General features: G+C 43.1%; 1 protein-coding gene across 1 annotated transcript in view; it reads right to left on the bottom strand.

The window, feature by feature from the left end:
* MOSPD2 (motile sperm domain containing 2) overlaps nt 1-22,622 on the bottom strand; it is a 476,198-nt gene that overhangs the window by 343,654 nt on the left and 109,922 nt on the right. The window contains exon 7 of the mRNA XM_069205003.1: nt 16,694-16,732. Coding sequence (XP_069061104.1) covers nt 16,694-16,732 — 39 coding nt within the window. The remainder of the gene's footprint in view (nt 1-16,693; nt 16,733-22,622) is intronic.

Here is a 22,622-nt window from a genome sequence, read left to right on the forward strand (position 1 = left end):
AAAAGGGAAGGGGTCCCCATAGGACCCCTTCCCCTTTGTGAATGTCGCTATTAATGTTTTTTCAGAGCAGGCAGTGGTCCAATGGACCACTGCCTGCTCTGAAAAAACGAAACCAAATGGTTTCGTTATTTTTTTGTATTGCAAGTCGTTTTCCCTTAAGGAAAACAGGCTGCAATACAAAAAAAAAACTGCTTTATTGAAAAAGCAGTCACAGACATGGAGGTCTGCTGTCTCCAGCAGGCCACCATCCCTGTGAGTGCAGGGAATCTCAATGGGGTCGCAAAATGTGACCCCATTGAGATTCGTAGAAGGTGTCTGAGACACCATTCTGCATACGATTTTGTGAATCGGAAATTGTGAGTCGCACCGAATCGCAATTTCCGATTCGCAAAATCGATTTTTGCTACATCTGGCCCCATGTTTCTTCCAAATGATATTTTTGTTATGGCGCCCTCTAGGGGCTGTTTTGAGCATTACATTCTAACGCCAAAAGTTTATTTCTGGTAAAGGCTTATGTGATAATTGTATATGTTTTTATAATCTCTCCTTATTACAATGATGACCATAATTCAGGCCAATTTAACATCTTTATTACACTATGACTGTTTGAACACTCTTGATACGTTTGGGTGACCCTTTTAGTTTATTTCTCCTCTGTAGCCGTCTTGTGTCATTTTTTGGAGAATTGTGTTAGCCAGCCAGCAACTCTGATGGTGAGGTGGTGAAAGTGGTTTTCTAACAGAATTAGCATGGCAGATTTAAATTAGGATGCTAAAAGGAAACATTTTCATTTTTTGCTGAAGATAGAGGAAGAAGGCAAATGGAAGTGCTTTAGTTGTATGCAGGACCACTGGAATTATATGGCAGGAAAAAGCGAAATTATGAGGCGGGCTGACCAATTTATGTGGCAAGAAAAGTCCAGATATGAATTTACAATGCCAATAGCTCTAACTCAAGCAAATGTGAGACCTATTGCATTGCAAATGCTTGTTTTGTTCTCTTGTCCTCTCCCTTTTTTTGGCCCTCACTTTCAGTTCAGAACAGTCTAATCTACAAAGCTTTCTCCATAGTTTTACAGTTTTATTCTCTCTTTTGTTGACATGCATCTGGTTTCAGTAAAATGTACTGCCTTGTTTGTTCATTCATGGGCACAGCAACATGGCAGCAATCACAAAAGTGGAAGTTTCATCTGGCATTAATTCGGAGACTAATTGACCTTGTGCTGGTGTGGACTTGACTCCCCTCTCTCTCAAACTGAAAGTTGCAGAGCACTGATGTCTGCTTTGCTGACCTCAAACAGTTCCCTCATTCTTCTGAAAGCAGTGCAGCTTGATTGTCGCTTGGTGCCCAATGCCCTTTAAGCTACACCTCTTAAATCGTTATCCAGTATTGTAATATCTATTTTGGGTCAATTTCGTCTTTAAAATGCTCCCTATCCTAACAGGATCTTCAGGACATATCCTATTAGGCGATGCTCATCTGAACGGGAAAGGGGATTTTGGAGCTGGAATTACCACATGTTGATCATAGGAGTATCTGTGGGTATGTGCTCCTTTGCCAGATCCCTAAATAAAACTGTTTAGTCATTTTTATATATTTCCACCCCTTTTCTGACCACTTCAGGGATACTTCTCTGGTCTTGAGTTACTGGTTCCCAAGGGGTGGTTGTGGCTTTTGAAAATTATTTAGAACAAATATTTGGTCCCAGAACCAAGACTATTTATATTGTTACTAGATCTTGGTGTTCTCGTCAGACATTTAGGGTGGTCATTTGAACCTCGTTGGAGGAAGGGTGTGTAGAAATTCTTGTCATAAAAACTACGCTACTGTAAAAAAAAAAAACTCTTAGCATAAATCTACCTTCTAGAGAAGATAATGGCAAAGTCAAAGACTGTTAATGCCGCTACATTTTTCTTCGCTTATCAAAACTAAAGGGACTTAGATAGGGCCAGTTAAAAGCAGTTTACAATGACAAGAGGTAAAGGTGGGTTCAGGGGCAGATTCAGACAATGATATAGCAACACCATCTTACCAATTCAGCCCAACTGTGTTCTCACCCCACAGAGGCTTACTCTACTATTAAATTGAATATCCTTCTCTCTACTGTAGTATAATTTTTAAATCAGCTATTCTCAACCTTGAAGTTATTCTTGAAATTTATTGTAGGATTACAAACTAACTTCGTGCTACTTGTCAATATGATAAAAATCAAAAAAAGGCTTTGGTTTAAGGTCTTAAACATTCTACAGACAGTTGATTTACACACACGGTGACTCACGGACCCAGTCACAAGCTTTTAAATGACTCAAATTCGAATTCCTTTATTTAGTTAAAAATAAATTAGCCATAAAATATACAATTATAATAAAAGAAGGACAAACAAACAATAATAAAATACATCATATTAAGACAGGCCTGAGGCCGAATAAATAGGAGTCTCAAAATCAATTGTCCTAAGAGCGTCTGAGTCTGACAGTCATGTTTAAAAAACAAGCAACCATGTAACATATAACATCATCACTCAGAAGTTGTATAACATCAGATCAGGACAAATTTAGTGTACGTTTGACCCTTTCAAAGTGGGATGAAGCGGTTTCTCATCAATCCGATAAACATTACAAAATGCAAGGTATCTTGCAAAGAAATATGGTTGCAGCTGCAAGAACCTAGATTTTTAACACCTCTCCAACCACTTGGGACCGCTAAGCTTAAATGCAATAGGTTTAACCTAAATATTAAAAGCAAAAAGCAGTGATTAATATTGGTCACGAGGAGTAGTAAGGTTGCAGGTCTTGTACAGTTTTTAATAATGCTTCCCCCTGCACTGAGATTTCTTACAATTTGTGTGATTTTCTGTTGGCTTTCCTCAGCATCAAAATGTTACTTTTAACCCACACAAAGTCAGACACCTCCCTTCGCCCCTGGATTGTCAGACAGATCATACCTCCCCAAACTGACAAAGGACTCCTCAACATATAACCATGGAATATGATTCCCTTTGGCTAGGGCAGGTATGGGAAAACCAAGTCCAATAAAAATCCTGCCTTTGGATTTTTTCTACAAATATTTATACCCGCCTACGTTGTGGAAAACGAATGATCAACCTCCCATACTTGATGGAAGTGGGTGTTTTACAGAATTTCAAGTCTCAACAGGAAATAGATTTTTTTCCCCCTTGTTGGTTTGGAAGACATTGATTGACACTTAAAAAGGGAGACTGACCACACCTTTAATACCGTAGACAGTAGGGTTGTCCTAGATGACTATAACAGCCCCAGCTTTGGCGTAATCACTCCCCATCTTCCAGAGTTACCAAACTTAGGGATTACTGTGCAAGATGCAGGGAGCCTATTACCCCCACCTTCGGCCACTCTGTTTCCACAAAAATACTAGACATTAAAGACAAGGAGGGCATATTTTTACATGATGGTGTGGAGTCGAAAGTTAGAAACAGAATTAAGAAGAAAATTAATAACTCAGTGGAAGGGGTTGAATCTGGCCACATGGAACATTGCAGGCGCTGCCAAAAGCTGATGAATCCAGACTGGCAAGAGACTTGGATGACCAACCCCTTCTATAGATGGTTTCATCTCCCTATTCTAACCAGCCATGGCATCATCATCAGGAAGGGCACGAGCGGGTCTCACCACATTTGTTTCTGGTAAAATTCCAAAAGGAAATGTTCTAAAATGGTCCTCACAGGATTGATGATGTTAGTGGGAGAACATGACATTTTCCAAGCCAACATGGAATCTATTATGGTGTTCTTAAAGAAAAAACCTAGTCATGTTTCCATCCTAACAGAATTGAAAAGGTTATGTGAGTCTATCTCAGGCAACTTGGTCACCAATAGACCTACCTTAGAGGTTGTCCCACATCTATGGCTTAACGCAGCCTGCTCCACGGCTCATGCACAGCTAAAAGTGGTACTTAAATTAACTCCACACAAACCTAAGGATGTCCAAAAGGATAGGCATGATTACCAGAGTGTTGTGGAGGAAAGGAAGAGGGAAAGAAGGGAAGGGGCATGGGAAGGTTTGACAGCTGCCGCCTCTTTAAGGGATAGCACTAGGTTTTGGGAGGTCATAAACCATCCTTTTTGGAGGCGTGGCTTGAGGCACACAGAGTGCTCCAGACCTGTCCATCATTCGCTGCCATCACCTGCAGTGCACAGTCTTACGTGGGTGAAGTTAAACTGTAGCTCCATGGATGCCATGCAGTCCATTTGAGGTGTTCTGCACCCTCCGGATCACAATACACTATGGTAAAAGCCTGTGAAAGCCCAGCATGCCTTACCTGGCCTTTGCTTTGACCATGATCTAAGCTGCTGACAACAACTAAGGATTAGAGAGCAGTTGACCAGGGTGAACCCCACTGAATCCAAGGTGAGCACGCTGCTTCCTGCTGCGAGTCCTGTTGTGGGTCCCAGCCCACTGGGTGGCGGCCACATGGAGTGTTGGGGCGGTGCCGCCTCCATGGTAGTAGGGTGACACGGAGGGAGGCCTCCCTCTCCACACAGTGACCTTAAGCTGTCCTGCGCAGCCATCGAGCGACTGACTTGTAGATAAGTGGATGAGGCCCACTCCCAGAAACCAGCAACTTCACTGGCCCAGCCACTGATAGCCGCAATACTGCCCGACACAGCAGCCTTGGGACACATCAGCAGATCCAGGGAATCGGCCCATGCAACTCTCCGACCGGGCCCCTGATGAGTGCTGTTGTGCAGACGTGCGCCCTGACAGACCCTCAGACCTACCATCCATCCTGGCAACACTGACAGTGGGGCAGTTACTGACACGTTCCACGCAGCCTGGAGCTTCACTCCACTGCACCCTTTGATTTCTGAATTCCCCCAGTACTCACCTACTGGCACAGGTTCTCGCACTTAAGCGCTACTATCAGACAGTCAGACCCCACTTTTGTTGACATTAAGGCCTCATTCCTCCTCTCTGCCTCGCTAATGTACAAGATGCCACCTGTCAGTGGTGATTAGTGTCTCAGGGTGAGGCCTCTCCACTGCACATAGCGCACAAGACGCACGTCACCTCTCATCCACACTTGCAGGTACATCCTGAATTCTGATTTGGCACACGAGGACAACAATTCAAGGACCTGGTAGGCACTGAGTGACACCAGACTGCGGACCCTGTCAAGGTGATGCCCCATTGACTGGACTTCCTTTTCTCCATTCCATCTCAGATGATTTGACTGAATCAGGACCCACCTGTGGATTCTCCTTGCTGGTCTCTCCTCTCCTGCTCATGTCTTCTCCTCACTTATTTGATAACCTACCTGGGAATAATGTCCAGCTTCACACCTGGCTGCTTGTGCTGCTGCAGACTGTGGTAAGTGGGCCAGATCCTCACAGCCTGAGATCACATCATCCTATGACCATAGGGACAAAGTGGGCAAACCACCACACCGCTCTCAACCCCGCATTGATCAGTTCACTACTCGTGCTAGATCCTCTGGGGGCAAACGTTGCAGCAAGGGAGCACCAGCAGACTCTGGCCTGGACAAGATCCTTCATGCCATACACATCTCACCGACCGTGGTTGAGACGAAGATTGGGGAGGAGCGCAAAGTTGTGGCATTTCTCTGCCAAGATCTGCAGAATGCCTTGGGCCGCATTACGGAGGCGGAAGGCCGCATATCCGCGGTCGAAGATGAGGTCGCCGACCTTCTGACCTGCACAAACAAACTTCACAACTGTGCCGAAGATGCACACAACAACTTGTACTTCATGGGTTTAACAGAAGATGTGGAATGCTCACAAACCGCCGAGTTCCTGGAGCTATGGCTTAAAACATGTATGCCTGCTGGAAAACTGTACCTGTGGTTCGCGGCTGAAAGGGCGCACAGGGTTTTAGCTCCTCAACCTCTAACGAGTGCACAACACTTACCTAGCATAGCAAGACTCCTCAACTTTAAAGACAGAGATAGAATCCGGAGGGAAGCCAGAGCTCTTCCGGATCTCCACTATCATAACTCTAGAATACTTATCTTCCCAGACTACACATGGGACGTCTAGACCAACCGCCGCTCTTACGAATCTGCCAAAAAGGAACTCCGAACCTTCAAATTGACCTATATGCTCCTGTTCCAAGCACACTTCAAAGTTACTCACAATGGTAAATCCTTCTTTTTTGATACCCCAGAGTTGACCTGGAAATGGCTCACTGAGGAGAAGCAGCTCCACTGCACACCTCAACCCTCCTTCCCCAGACAGGTGCTGGTGCAAGGCGCTTAGTGGACAGACGCTGAAAAAGGGGCAGCACCCTCTCGCCCGAAGAAAAACCTGCACTATGTCACCCTCACTGAGCCCCGGCTCATTGACACCTCGGTCACCTCAGAGGCCCAACCCATCCTTGTTTGTTGAGTGAGACTTACATTTATCAACTCACACTGAGGAGCAGCTGAGCCAGGCACCCTCTCGTATCTGATTTTACCACAATCTAAAAATATTGTATCCCTGGCTAAAATACCATAATACTAATACGATCAGAATAAGACATCTACTGATCACTGGGCTGCCACATGCAATGCATTTCATTAATCCTACACTCTGGAGGGGTCCACTACTCCCCACCCATTTAAGAAACACTGATTTTGACTTGGGTTTATGTTATGGGGGACAGATATTCTTGGGGGAAGAAGTATGGGGCAGGGAAATTGGGGGAATTGGGGATTTTGGACAGGATAAATTTGAGAGGTAATCTCATCATTTGTTCCTCGTGTTTTCCCTTTTCTTTAACAGGTGGTCACATTGGTCTGTTATTTCCACATCAGGAGCGAACCCCACGCAGTGAAAACGTTCTTCATGAGTGTATACACTCAACCACACACATTTAGCCTTCTCACCTTATATGCATGAGTCCACTGACGTTTCACGCCCAGCCCGATTCTCTACAGCTTTATGTTTTGGAATGTCAATGGACTTCTTGACCAGGTTAAACATTCCGCTGTGCTCCGTTATGCCTGGCATTCCTCACCTTCAATTCTTTTACTGCAAGACACCCACTTGATGGGCTCAAAATGTCCCATGCTCGCCCGTCAGTGCTATGACAGTCTCTCTCACGTGGGATTTGCCAGAGATTCCCAGGCAATGACGATTCTGCTGCATCACAGCTTGCCCATGACTGTAGCTCAGACTTGGTGAGATTCTGAGGGTCGCTATATTAACCTAGCAGGTATGACTGAAAGATGTCCACTACATCTCTTGTGCCTATTTATGCCCACCCTGTCGCACTAGAGACTTTCCTAGATACTCTCCTTGGTGTGATAACACAACTTCCCCCAGGTCTTACACTTATAAGGGGTGACTTTAATGCGGTCCCTGATCCTTCCGTAGACTCCACAGGTCCCCTCTCCGATGTTCATTGTAGATGAGCCAAACTGCTCCATAGGTGGGTCAACACCCTGGGCCTCAGCGACGTACGGAGACTCCGACACCCCGGGGAACGGCAATTCATACACACATTTGCGACCCACCATACACACCCGTATATTCTCCTTATGCCAGCCCTAGACATACTTTCTGTTTCCCACGTTCAGATCCTCCCATGCGGGATATCTGATAATGCCCGCTTCTCCTACTCATAGGCGACCCTTGTACTACTAGGCGCTGCCCCCATGTGGAGACTTAGCGCCTGGCATCTCCAGGACAGATCATAGACCCACGAAGTAGGACATGAGCTCATGCAATATTTCCAGACTAACACCGGGACAGTGCAATTGGCCTGCACCCTCTGGGCGGCGTGTAAAGCTACTTTTCGGGGACACCCCAGAGATTTACTTAGAAAGACAGAAAGAGCGAGACACCAATGCATCACACAACTCTAGGCCCAGGCCCTTTCCCTGGAAACACAGCTTTCCCCAACCACTCATAGCGTCATCACTAGACAAATAGCATTGCTCCTGGAAGAGATTAGAGTCCTCTCCCTTGAAGCAGCAAAACTAATCTGGTGTGCCTCTACAGCACAGGTTTAAGGTTGGGGCGACAAAATTGTGAAGCTATTTTTCTGGCTACCATCTCAGCCCCTGACCAGTAGAGATATACCTGAGATAGTTGATGATATGGGACACTCTCACCATGCGTCCCCTGCAATCGCCTAAGCCTTTGCTACCTACTACACTACACTATGTGGCACCCCGCATCCTTCAGCTGAATTGGCAGCCCCCTCCTTATAAATGAGGTGCCACTCCCCCAGCTCTCCAACACTGAGCGATGGAAACTAGCTGAACCAATTACGGTGGAGGAGATTAGTGAGGCCGTCTTGGTGATGGCCACTGGTAAAACATCTGGCCCAGATGGCTACCCCACAGAGTTCTATAGTAATTCCAGGGACACTCATTCCCCACTTCTTGAGCCTTTACAAAGAAGCAGCACAAATTGGTTCCTTCCCTCCGGATCTCGATCAAGCCACGACTGTATTCATACCTAACACCCTTCCAACACCAGTCTCTTGAGCTGCCTACCATCCCGTATCACTTATCAAAGCGGAAATAAAAAAATTCTCCACCATCCTTGCTAAGCGCCTGCGCCACGTACTCTGGTCCTTAATCCATCCAGACCAACGCAGGTTTATGCCTGCCAGGAGCACAAGACATTATTTAAGATGACTCCATATGGCGGTAGCATATCGTCATCTTCTGTCACCCCAGCTAGCATCACTCCTAATAGACTTCAAAAAAGCATTCAACACAGTTGACTGGGGTTACATGGCCAGAGTCCAGGGGAGAGTGGGATTCCCAAATTATGTGGCCTTGTTCGGTTCTATATTCTAATCTGTCCGCACAGGTTCAGATTAACCGTGTGGTCTCCACTGCTTTCCCTATAAGGCGACCGGACAGGGCTGCCCCCCTGTCCCCACTACTTTTTGCACTAGCCATCAAACTCCCAGTGAGGCTTCTGAGATGTGATGCGCAAATACAAAGATGGGAGTGGCCCACCGGGTGCGAAGACCGTATTGCACTATATGCGGACGATGTCCTCCTATATCTGGCAAGTCCAGCCAGCAATGATCCTTGATGCTTCCAACTCTTGAGACTCTTTGCAGAGGCCTCTGGCCTGATAATTAATCCCACAATATCGGTGCTGGTCCCACTGACTTCCTCGCGGGAATGCATAGACTGGCAGACCAATATTCCAATTTGCCGCCTCTGCTTTCGCTATCTTTGCATTGAGTAGCCCTAAACCCTCTGCTGACGTGGTTCCTCGATGTTACACCCCTCACCCAGAAGGTTAAAGAGGACCGTAGGAAATGGCAGATGTTTCCCTTAAATGTCATGGGGAGGATAGTACTGTATAAAATGATACCACCCCGATGCCTTTACCTCCTCCCAAATTTCCCACAAATGATTTCCAGGCACTGGTTTACGGATATGGACTCTGTGGCAAAACATTTTTTATGGCATAACTCATGCCCACGCTTGGCATTCACAACCTGCCAACGAGCCCCTTATGAAGGTGGTCTTGGTATGTCTAATCTATGCTTATACTATCTGGAGTCACAACTTCTGGTAATCAGTAATTGGCTCAGTGGTGGGTGGGCTGACCCAGCATACCAGCTGGAGCTCTTAACTCTAGAGTTAGCCCCCGCATTTTGGAGATGCTTTATGGGGATCCCGTCCCCAACACACTTCCTGAAGGTACCCAGATAGTGTTTACTGGGAGGAGGGCTGGGCTTCGACACCCTGGGTGGTGGTCAAACTCACTCAACAGACCCCCTCATCCCTATGGCACGGCACCTGGTTGGGTGAAGTGACTGCACTAGTGGGATTTGGTAGACACCACTGGCATCACACTCCTGGGGCACGTACAGAGTAGTGCACACATCTTTTCAGGAGCTGCAACAGACATATTCGCTTTCCAGAACTCTGTGCCATAAATACCTGCAATTGCGACAAGCATTACAAGTGCATATTCCACCAGATACACCAATTCCAGAATTTAGCCCATAAGAAGCCAAGACCACGATGGGCGCACTGGGCAAAGGTTGAGTGTCCCAAATATACAGTACCCTGAGCATCAACACTCCAGACATGCTGACAACTCTTAGATCTCACTGGGAGGGCTGTCTGGTACCACTGGATGATGACTGGCGAGATGCCCCGATGCCCCCTAGAGTTTTGACTATCATCATGGCTCAGACTTGTACTGACATATTACTTACATTGTGCATACCTTACCACTGATAAGTTGTGTAAAGCAGGACTCATGCTGACTCTGTGTGTTCTCACAGGTCCAGGCTGACTCCTTCCATGTCATTGTCTTGTCCTATCATGACACAATTTTGGGAAGAAGTGGCAGTGGATGCCACCAACATCCTAGGTATGGAAATAGAAATGTCCCTGCTACTGATCCTGCTAGGTGTGCTTGAGGGAGTCGGGGGTACCCGGGCAGACTAAGTCACCCCGGGAAAAGCACTGCTGGTTGCTAAGCATGATATTCCAGCTCACTGGAAGGTCTCGAAACCCCCAAGGATGTCACAGTGGAGACATGGAGGAGACTGGTGTACCCAGCAGGAAAAGCCGGTGTACGAGGCTCAGGGATGTCCAGCTAAACACTGTAAAATATGGGGCAAGTGGAGTGGGACCACAGGCATTAACATGTTGCAAATGTGTTGATATAAGGCTATTACTGTCTCCACTGCATGGACTGTTAAAGATTGTATTGATTGTACTCGTGTGGGTCCCAACAGTGGACCCTGGCTCTATGATAGATCTCAATGTGACTTGCTTTAATTTCAATAAATTAATAAAATTTGTTTAAAAAAAAATAAATTAAAAAAAAAAACATTATTTTGTTCACTGATTATGACACAACCCAAGGGGGAAGTCATAATCCCCAAAGCTCAGTGGGTGCCCTAATCAAATAGTTCCTCTTGGATAGACCTAGCCCCAGCACCTTTATTGAGGTAACCCAGGTAGCCTTAGCAATAAACAAATCAGCTCCTGGAAAAGTACATGACTCTGATTCCTAATGACTCCTAATTGATATTTATAAATTAAATACCAACTTATGGGGCCCGTGTTAACAAATTTCCTAAGAAGCGCGGTTGAGGGTGAAATCCCAGAGTCATGGTGCCTGTCCTCTTCTCTATTTTAAAAAAGGGAGATAAACTAGACCCAGCCTGCTATAGGCCAAACTCTTTAATTGATGCGACTGCAAATATCCTGGGATGGGTGTTTCTGGCCAACCTATAAACATGGGCGGAAGACAACAAGATTCTAACGCCTGTCCAGTATGGGTTTAGGCCTGGCATAGGCACTGTAGAACAAACACTAAATTTACACCTTATCATTAGTAAATTTGTCAAGGCAAATGGGGAGGGCATTCATATGACCGTTATTAACCTTTCAAACACCTTTGGACAACAGGAACAAATTATGGAAAATAATGCAGAACATGGGGGTGGAACCAAATTTACTTACCTTAATAAAACCTTTACATTACAGCCTCAAAGTTTCAGTTAATTATGGTCCACAAGGGGAATTATCTCAAATAGAGTCCCTGAGAGGTGTAAGACAAGGATGCATATTAGCCCTTCTTTTGTTCATGATCTATAATAGCATTACAGAATAATTATTACGAGAGTGTGTCCCAAAGATAGGGGATCCATCTGTGCCCATACTCTTATACACTGATGATGCGGATCTGATTGCTCGCACCTCAAATGCATTGCAGAAGCTGTTAGATCATTATACAGAGTATATGGAAGGCCTGAATTTGAAAGCGAATTATTCAAAATCATATACTATGACATGTGGGCTACTATGCACAAAACGTAGACACTTTAGAAATGGAGGGGGGAACAATTTTAAAAATAAATGATTTTAGCTATTTAGGAATTGTTTTTAGCTCATCCCTATAGCAGAAATCACACTCCATATGAAATCGCAACAAATAAGAAGGAACGTGGAAGTAATTTTCTATTTTGCAAGGACACGTAAACATAAACCTTTGGCGGAGAAGATAGCCTTATATAAATCCAAATGCATTTCTGCTGCCCTATAGGGGCAGGGGCATAGGGGTACCAAAAAGTGGACATGCTCCAACACATAGAAAACTGATTTACACCCAAGATGCTTGCAGTCCCAGAGAATACTGCAAATTTTATATGCCATGAAAAGTTGGGCCTACCTTATATAGGTGACCAGCTAAATATTGCACCACTCCTTTTATGGATTAAGGGCTGGCAAAATCCAGAGGCAAATTTGGTGAGAGCATGCAAATCAGACTGTTTATCCCTAGTTAATGTAAGATACCCTGGCTGATGCATGTAAAATCTTGTTTCCTCAAACAGGGCCTTATAGAAATGTTTGTCTCCTAATCAAATTTTTGTCCAAAGCTAAGGCTATTGTGAAATCTCGCCATGCGGATTACTGTTTGAAGAAGAGCTTACGGGGAGCTTTGAATATGAAACCAGTTGAGTATTACTTGCAAATTTCAACAGTTAAATCTACTGAACCAAATTTGGGATGGACTGAATATAAATTATTGGCTTTATTTAGCATCTTTTAGGTTACATTTAATCCATTTTAAAGTTGCTTTACCGACAGTGTGCGCTTGACAGCGTGACCTACCACCAAGTCACTGTGACAATGCCGCAAATCAGAGAATATGTCATTTTATTCTATTTTCTCCACTATATTCAGGCCCAAGGAGTACTTTAATTCCCTTGTTGCGTTAGGCAGGGATTACGCAATATCAGTTAACAATTGAATGTTTACAAAAATTAACTATGATAGACATGTGCCACGTAGTTTAAAATGTTGTTAGACGTGGGTTGGCGATTAGAGACCACTGTGAGTATGTCATCTTTCACAAATATTTTGTTTTTATCTATAATTTCTATTTTTATTTTAAAACCATATATGCTGGACATTTTTAGGATGTCATTTAATGTAGGATCTTTCTAGTTTTTTTAATGATCAAATTTGCCTTCTTATGTTCAATTGGGGACAAAATGAAGATATCAATGATGATGATGATGATATCCTTTGTCAAGAAAGAGACAATCTAAAAGGATTTCCATATTCAATTACTTTTCTGCCCTAATCTACACCATTTCCTCATGCACTATCTATGAAGGAACACTGTGCTGCATACATAGCAGGCGCCTAAAGAATTTATTCTCAGTAATCTGCAGCTGTACAGTATTAATGTAGCCCCTGACCGCTGCCATAGGTGACGTTAATTAATCATTTAGTTTGACAGATCTTTAATCATGGTTTCAAAAGTTTCCTTCTAAGCCTGGATGCAAAACCTGATATTGTGGAAATCACGCTCGATAATTTGTTATTTTTAGCATTAACAAAAGGCTTCCAGGTCATTCCACAATTAAACAAGATTCCTAGATCGGGAAAGACGAAATCTTCGTTAGAATGTAGCTCTGTGCCTGGAAAGTCTTAGTTTTCGTAAACTGTATGCCCACCTTCATAACATGGGATTTACTAAAATTTGAGGATAGGTTCAGGTCCTCAATTAAGGCAACAAACATGTCCTGTTTTTCAAGCCCATCACTGTTCTAGCTAGCAGTACTGTGTCATTCGCATAAAGTAAATCTGGTGGAGGTCATCTCCCTAATTAAAGGGCAATCTGCACATGACACTATTAGCACAGTCTCTAGTGTATATATGTATAAAGTATATGGAAACTGGACCCATATACATCATTGATGTACACCCCTATTAACCGTGAAGTGCTGGGTACAGGAGGAGTCATTGGTGTATCAGATGGAAGCAGAAGTATCAGAATGAAGGTCCCTCCAAAACAACACAATATCTCATCAACCCCTATTGACAAATTTATTTTCCGCTATTTAGAGTGATTAATTCTGCCTAAGGCTGTAGTCAGGTCCATGAAGGCCATATGCGTTGAACCCCGTCTGGCTAGGGAGTACCTATTAATGACCATACACAAATTCAAACATTGATCAGTAGTCGTCCTACTGGGTCGAAATCCATATGACTGAAAACCATAGTCATTATCTGGAGTCAAGGAACTTATAGATCCCAGTAAAGTTAGAAATCCATCTACTGGGGTGATATGTTGGCAAAGAGACGCATTGTCATTTGGGACAAGGAATGGATGACTAATTATACTCCAGAACAAGGAGCTATTCTTCAGTCAATCAACCTGAAGTAGGTTCTTTCAAGCCTCATAGTTAAGGAAGGTTTTCCTCCTTGTAATCTCAGCTTTGCAACTAATTTGACAAGAGGCTATCAATGATTTAGCTCAGGGTTTAGACTTTAGAGCTCTCTGTAATCTTCTATTCGCTAAGGCACATCCTCTATCAAACCATCTATAGATGGGCACATCCCTTCATGAAGGTGAAAGGGTAAGGAGATCCCTAACTTTAGTAGAAAACAAAATTTGCACTCAATCTTGTTATGATATGACTCATTACTTAGAACAGCGGCATACTCAAAAGCACAGCTGAAGTCATTGAGCAACACTTGTGACCATCTTGGTCTTCACACTTGGCCCTTTGCTACTGGACTCACTCACTATTCCCACCTTGAGTGTGCATCATCAATGTCTTTGCCCATCCCAGAGAGAGGCAAATTGTATTGTGATCACTGAAACTATACGTCACAATCTAAATATTGTTTATCTGATAATAAGGAGGCGCGGAGACAAAAACATAAATCAATTACTGAATCAAATCCCTGTCCTGAAAAGGTGAAGGGGATAGAAGGACCGGTCGCAAAGTTTTCAATGACTCAGAGTTTGGAGAAAATTTACCACTGGGAAGAGGTATGGACATGATGTAAGCATATAAGACTTAGAATGCTTTTGTTTGTGGTCCTAGCACTCCAAACATGCAGCTTGTTGCTGCTGGCATAATTTTCTTAAACAATTATTTGATTTAAAGAGGCAGAGTTCTGCTTCCTCCTATGTTACAGTAACATACTCGTATGCATCCACAACCCTTGTTAGGCCCAGATACAGCTTAGCAACTTGAGCAGCCACACCAACAGCCTAGCGTGTGAGTTAGAGCAACAATACCACAGACCCTGCAAACATGGGATCAACAAGCACCAGTACCTCCCTCTTAAAACCCAATAAAAGCCTACAACTCGAGCTCTTCTATCTCAATCCCACCACAAGTCAAAATCTTTACTGAAATGAGAGACCAGCACTAAACTAGCTTACTTGTCCAAGGCAGCAGAGCCTGACTTGCTTAGCTGACTGATCTCTAGCTCAGAGCATGCAGCAAATCTCTGTTTCAAATACCAGAACAGCTATCTCTGATCAGCTACAAACAAAAGAGCTAGCTCTCCAATTTGGTAGAGTGACCCCATGCTCAGCTGATTGATCTCTTACTCAGAGGTGACACCAAAGGTATACCTCACTTGTCAAAATGAGAAGATATTTGTTTTGATTCATTGGCCTTTCACTTTATAGATAAGACCCCGTCTGACTGTCTAGTTCGTCTGTCAGCCTGTTTGTCTAAATCCATCCTTCAAGCACAAGGATCCTAGAGACAGAGTGACTAAAGGATAAAAGCCCTGTGGGACAGGACGCCAGAAAACTGAAGGCCTTGCTGAAAGAGAACCTTAGAGGCTTTGACACTGATGGTGACAAATAAACAAGGGGACAAGGGCACTGATACAAGGAAAAGAGTGTGATAGGTTCTTAAAGAGAGTGGCACTGGCTTGGGTCACACAGGCACAGGATTTGAGAATAACCGAAACAGATTAAGAAATAGAGATAGCGGTCTTAAATATAGCTGAATACAAGAACTCAGGATAGTGTGGATCTTTTGGAACCCAGTTCATAACAATACCCTCCAGACAAAGAGAAGAATCACAACCACTGCACCATTAAGTCTCTAACACACAACTACTTTAGTGCTTGTAAGAATACACAATCCATTGCCTCCACACTGCAGAACTGCCATTGCTGCTAAAAGTTAGGCAGAGGCTCATAATACCTGGAAACCCTCTCTCCCTACTACAGAAAGTGAATATATGAAATGCCTCTGACTCTGAAATGGTTACAAAGGAGGGGCACATGATCTGTCTCCAGGAAACACCACTGTAGACGAAACAACCATCTTAGAAACTACATTGTTTAGACTTATTCCAGGGAAAGGCTGAATGACCTTCTTCCACACCTTCCCCCAAGTCGACTATTTTCTGGGTAAATCCTCAATCGCAAACATGAGTCTAAAACAGGACCCTAAACCGTCAAGACTGCAATGAATTGTTAAATGCTGCTTTACAGGAAAATCGTGGACAGAAACATAAAATAATGTAATGGAAACACAGGGGTAACCTCTTTGATGGAGGAAAACAGTTAGGTGCTTAAGTGGCTGAGCCACTGTCATGTAATGAATACACCATTTAGGTTTGGGTGACATCAAAATGAAATAGCACTGAGGTATGAAAGATCCACTCACATCAGTGTAACCTGGCAGTCTCTGGAATTCATACTGCCACAATGCTCTTGATACCAAATTAGCTTACACTTAAAAACAAAGGAAGTCATGCAAAAAGACAGAGCCCTAATCACATAGATAGGTTTGTGGGTAGGTGTGTATTGCAGGGGTAAAGGCAGAAGAACTACAAGTCACAGCACAATATTTGTGGATTGCACAGTCTTTCTTTAAACACAGAGATATTTTTAGTGATTAAACAACTAAACACCATGACTGAAAATGTTCAAGTAACTGCAACTTACCATTCATTATCCAAGGCATCTCAAAAATGACCATCTTGGCTGCATTGAGATAAAAAGAAAGTCAAACTTAATTTTTTTTAAATATTTTAAGACCATTTGCTTTAACCAAAAATACACTTTCCTTTTTAGAAGTCATTTACCACATTCTGGATTCTAACTCCAGCATTTTGTACTTACAAACCAACTGAGCTAAGTTACATGTGCATACCAATGAGATATGCAAAATGAACATAAAACGACAAAATGTCAATACCAACTTTCCATATCCCCCTCTGATTTGACAACTCCTCTCCAGGTACAAAGGTTGATACCATTCAAAATGCTTGTATGTTAGGATGCAGCACTGACAGGACTGGAATTTTGAAAACACGGTTTGCACGTGCATCCATCTTGCAAAATGGGCCACACAGCTCAATCGAATGCTTAGACACTACAAGTTTTTGAATTAAGAATAGTGTTATTAGTATGCTAGAAAACTCATTTTCATTGATCAGAAGGGTAAACAAAATGTGTAAGCTTGACCAATTGCTGAGAATTCTTTGCACTTAGGACATAAAGGATCGACTAGGTCCTGGGAGAGGGTCATGGAAAGGTCAGGCTACTTCCTGCATGTGGGGGTTAGGGTAACAATCAAGACTATCAATTCAATTCTCAGGTTAATATTATACTTTATTCGGAAACAATTGCCATAAAAGCAACAAGACAAATTCATACAAATATCATAAATCACAGTTAAAAACATCTCAATGAGGTCTATAACAGTAAAATCCTTAAATAAATACTCAATGTAAAAGCACAAAATCCATTAAGATCATATGGCTTAAAAAGTAAGCAAACACTTTAAGACTACTCCAATAATACATCTTCATAGCAGTTCCTCGTTTCATGATCTTAGTAAGGAAGTTTAGGACAAAAAACAAAAATCCAGAGTCGACAATTTTTGCAAGAGCTCAAGGCCCAGAATATGATTATGCACCTTAAAGCGGCATAATATTCGAATAAGAATGGACTGTCTAGGGGCAGCAAATAATGGGCAGAATAAAAAGTGACGCATGCTTCGCTTAGTGCTATTATATCACTCACACATGGGTAGTAAATTATGCCATGTTTTCTGGGTATGGAAGACTACCTTTAAGTGTATTTTATTTAGACCAAGGGTGTTAAAAGAGATCGCTGGTATGTATTTTATATCCAAACCAGGTAGGGTTCTAAGAGACAGATTGTAGATACTGGCGCATATCTCTCGACTGTTTCCAAAGCTAGAGCACCTACAATCCTGGACTCCCTACATTTCCCCCAAGAATGTGGTTCTGGTTGCAGCTTTGGTCTTCAGATTACATGCCTGAGGTTTGTTGCAACATCCACCTTGTCTATATCCCTGCAAATTTTCCATACATAGGCAATCCATGGGATATCATTAATTCCTTCTACAATTAAGGAATCAGTTAAACAGACCATACCCAGCACTTTATCCAAAGCAGGAAAGGAGCTACCTTTCTTTGGTCTTCAATGTAAGGAAGTCCCAAATCCTCATGGGCAATAAAGGTAGTTGTACAATTAGGTACCACCAATGATCTATCGGCAAAGGAGTTTTCAAGATGTTGGAGAGAATGAGCGGCAGCAAAGCCCCAAATGCCGGTAACAAACAACGGAAGACTATTTTGTAACCCCTCCAGGTACCCGGAGGTGTCCTCTGAGGCTCTAAAGCCTCTTAACATACATGCAGTGCCATGGAGATATACAAAAAATCTGTAGTTATCAGGTGCTCTCATTAATTAAATGACGACGGATTGTTAGAACACATTTACAAAAAGAAACTGGAACATTCTGAAGCAAAAGAAATTGGAGTTGTCTAAATTAAGAACATACAAAGCATTATCTTTTTCAAATTTGAGCACTGAACACATTTACACAAATCCTTGTCATTGTCCCAAATACTGCACTGGCTGGATAACTGCCTTACAAAGTGTCTCTCATGATTTCAATAAAAGATTTGAAAAGTAACTGTAAACTACTGTTCAGTATTATGACGGGTTACATTGTTCCTTTGCAGTGCAGAGCATTCTGGGCCTGTCTGTGTCTGCTCACTGGACATCCCAAATGCAAGTGCTTGTGTAAGCACTCTTTAAAGGACAACCTAGCTGCTTTACACCCATTTTTTGTGTCGTTGGGGCACTTTGACATTACAGATGAGGCTACAGGAGCTTGTTCAGACAGTTCTGTGATATGGATTGAGCGGGTGCACATTTTGCACCTGCATGATCCCAAGGGAACGAAATCCACGTCAAGATTTTTTTCACCTGCTTTGTGGGTGCTATATTACTGCAACTCTTCTACGTTATAACCGAAATTGGTCCACAGAGTGCTATACCACTAGTTAGAGAGATGAAGAAGCGCAGGCTACTCACTGGCTTCTTTTCAAATGGCAAGAGAGTAGTCTTTGGGGACCCCACAGTATATTATAAAATACTTGGCATCACTCTGGTATTTCAAGTTTTGTTTCTAACCTGGGATTTTACAAGCGATTTAAGAAGCGGATTGGAGAGTTATTGTGCCATGGAAAACCTGATATAGAAAATGTCAGAAAGCCAATAACAGTGACAGCAAGCAGTGGAAACCCAACAGCAGCAAGCACAAGCTGGAATCCTTGCTAAGGAGGGAAGGGGATAGCAGCAGGGAATGGCTTGACGGACACGATCAGGAAGAACAGCCGCAAGGAAGCAAGAGCAGTGCAAAGCCTTATTTATTTAAAGGGTGCAGGCTACAATAAATTTCCAGCCTGCCAAAACAAATGAGGCCTAATAAGAGTCTGTTTCTGGTTTTGGGGATGTGGATTTTTTCCATCCCCACAGCCATCACTCAGCCCCACATGGATGAGCAAAGAGGGTAAAATGATAGCTGGTCTGTCTTATATAAATAGCCCCATTCTACTAATCAAGGAGAACACACAGGTAATGAAAAAGGTTTACTGAAGGACAAATTAGTATAATTCTCAAGACAGTGGTGCAGAGTGCGGGGATAGAGGTCAGAAGCTTGGAAAGCAAGATGGATTTTTTTTTAAAGGTTTTTCAAATAGTGTGCAAGTAACCAGGGATATTTAGGCACTTCAAAAAGGAACTGTTACAGATCATCATCATAATTTTTTTTTTTTCCTGCAGCAGTCCTGTGTCAATGGTATGTCGCTAGAGGTATGCCAGAATTTGCCGAGCCCTGCTGGGGTCAGTTAGACCCTGCATGTTTCACGTTATGAACCTAAGGTCCATCATCTCTCTTGGAGTCATGATTCAGCGTGACGGTCATTGTATCCTTTTCGATCCCTTTTCTGTGTGATTAAGCTGTCTGTGGGTTGCTTGTGTCTACGGTGTCTCGAATCTTAATAGTATATGCTCTGGTTGTTCCCCTACCCCCTGCCCACTCCAGTTCCCCAACCTGCAAAGAAGGCAGCAAACCCACCCCACCTCCCTCCCTGCAGCACATTTCTCTTGCTAACAGAAACAGGCAGAGACCTGCCCTGCACAAAAGTAAACAGCATATTAGAATTAGAAACATTGCAGCTGCCTTAAACGTCAGCAGTGGTGCATCAGCAACAAGCACAGGAGCTCCCATCATAGGGGAAGCCTGGGGCCCAGAAAACAGCCAGTCATGATCCTTCTAGGCCACATACCATTTATGCCTAAATCTCATATGTTTCTCAACACATCATTAAGCCTTCTATCCATCATTGGTGCTACTGTAACATTCCAGTCTGCAGCCACACTATTTTTTTTGCTGAAGGAATTATACATTATGTGAGTAGAAGTATATGAATCTTCACTGAGGCCTTTAGAGCTATACCATGGACCACCTTCCAGGAAGTCAGCTGTTCTAGCACAGAATCCTCCATAGGTTGACATCATAAACATTCTCTGGCATCAGTTATAACTCCCTTTATACTTTACAAGAGCAGTAAACCGTTTTAAATTTTACAATGTCAAGGTAATAGTGGTTATTTAGAAACATGTTCACTTAATTGAAACAAAGCCACACCTAAGCCAGTGAGGGGAATGTTCTCTGAACTTCACTCCTTCTAGAGCTCACCATAGCTCAGATTTGTGTTGCACCTCATGAGTGAATGGTGTCCCTTTAGGGCTCTTCACTACTCTTGAGCGAAGTGCTTTATCACCTTTAGATATTGTCAGTTTTCCACTGAAGTGGCTTACCAAACCCTTTGGCGGCCTGTTTCTTATGATTAAATCCTCAAAAGAGAAGAAATCCTTATTCAGCTCTTTGCCTCGTGTACTCTTAAAACAAATCTTCAGTGAGTGCATTTACTTCCTTCATCTCAACCAGAAGGCAAGTGATTGTAAGCTTTGCAGCACATTCTCTGCAAGACCTTGCAGCACAGCAAGAATTGACTGCTACCCCCTTGAGTAGAAACTGTCCAAAAATACCATGTCCTCACAGGATAGATCGTTCAGCTATGTTCCTCCTGCGGAATCCAGAAAGGCACAGAAATGCAAACTGTTGGGAATCTCTAAAAGTGGTAAACGTTATAAAGTGATATGACTTCTAATAATGATCGGCCTTCTGCCTCCATTGCCCAACTTCTAGGAATTGCAGTTGACACAGTAGAACCCAGTGGGCCCTAGAACTAATCACGGTCACACACTGGCATTTCTGTACAAATCTCCTAATGCCCTACAGAGGTAATCACCCATCTTCATTTCAGATTCCTTCTACTCTAAATGCTACTAAAAAGAGCTTTGATGCCTCTCCCTGGATCATAGCAGAACATGTGATTCTGTTTGATGTCTTTCTCATGAAGTTGTCATGGGATTGGTGCCACATCCTGGACTTAGGTTAGTTCAACAAATTCCTCAAAAGGCATTTGCTTTGTATGATTGCTCTTCAAGAAGTCATTTAATTGATATAAGCGTAAGAGTCATACTTTTATGCACCCAAACACCACGAGTAAGTTATATTTCCGCAGTTCAAGGAGGTTGGCCCCCCCTTACCAATGCAGAGTTTTAACTTTTGGCCTAAAATCTGCCCAAAGGTGCTTCACAAGTGGCAACATTTATAACGGCACAATTTCATTGGGCCTTCCCTTATTTAGATGATTTGGTGATTAATGGCAGATCAGAGCAACAAGTCAGGGACTCCTTGGACAGTGTAGGGTTAAGCCTTTACAAGAGAAAGTCAACAATGCTTTCTTCCATCCATCCGCAGTTCTTGGAAGCCATCCTGGCTATGTTGTTGGCAAAAGCATTACCATTCAAAGGTGTGTTTTCTGGAGCATGCATGGCATGCTTATAGCAATTGCATGTTCAAGACATGCATCAAGCACCTTTCTGCTCGGTATGTACCTACGGGTAGCTTCTTGTGATGGGACTTGTATTAAAGCCAACCTGATACGCTTTTCCTCCACTGAGCAAGCCAGCTGCTGGACCTCTTTGACACTGAAGTCATTAGGAAACAGAGGTAGAATACCAAAAGGTGTTTGTGGCCAGGATTAAGCGGGGACAGTTTTTGATGGTATAGGACATTTGCATATGGGTTTTTTTTTTTTTTTTTTTTTTTTTTTTTACAGCTTGCCCTCTTCACTCAGGCCATCCCTAAGATCTACTGGCAACTGTGCGTCTTCAATCTCATCTTCTCAGATTGGCAGAAATCGTGTTTTGCACACTTTCTGCATCCACCTTAAGTGCGTGACTTAAGATACAGCGCACACAAAAGTCTTTTCTCTGGACAACAAATCAGATTCTACACCATAGCTCCTGAGCAGCTCACTTTTATGTAGAAAAGTGTCATGAAATATGAGTCCTGGAAGGTCACGTTACTGTTGGTTCTGAAATCAGCTTTGAGAGTCTGAGAAATACAGGCTTTTGCCATCAACAAACCTTTCCTAGGGTTTCAAAAAGACAATTTTATTTTGCAAATTAATCCCAAA

This window comes from Pleurodeles waltl, chromosome 8 (genome assembly GCF_031143425.1).
Source record: "Pleurodeles waltl isolate 20211129_DDA chromosome 8, aPleWal1.hap1.20221129, whole genome shotgun sequence".
Taxonomy (NCBI): domain Eukaryota; kingdom Metazoa; phylum Chordata; class Amphibia; order Caudata; family Salamandridae; genus Pleurodeles; species Pleurodeles waltl.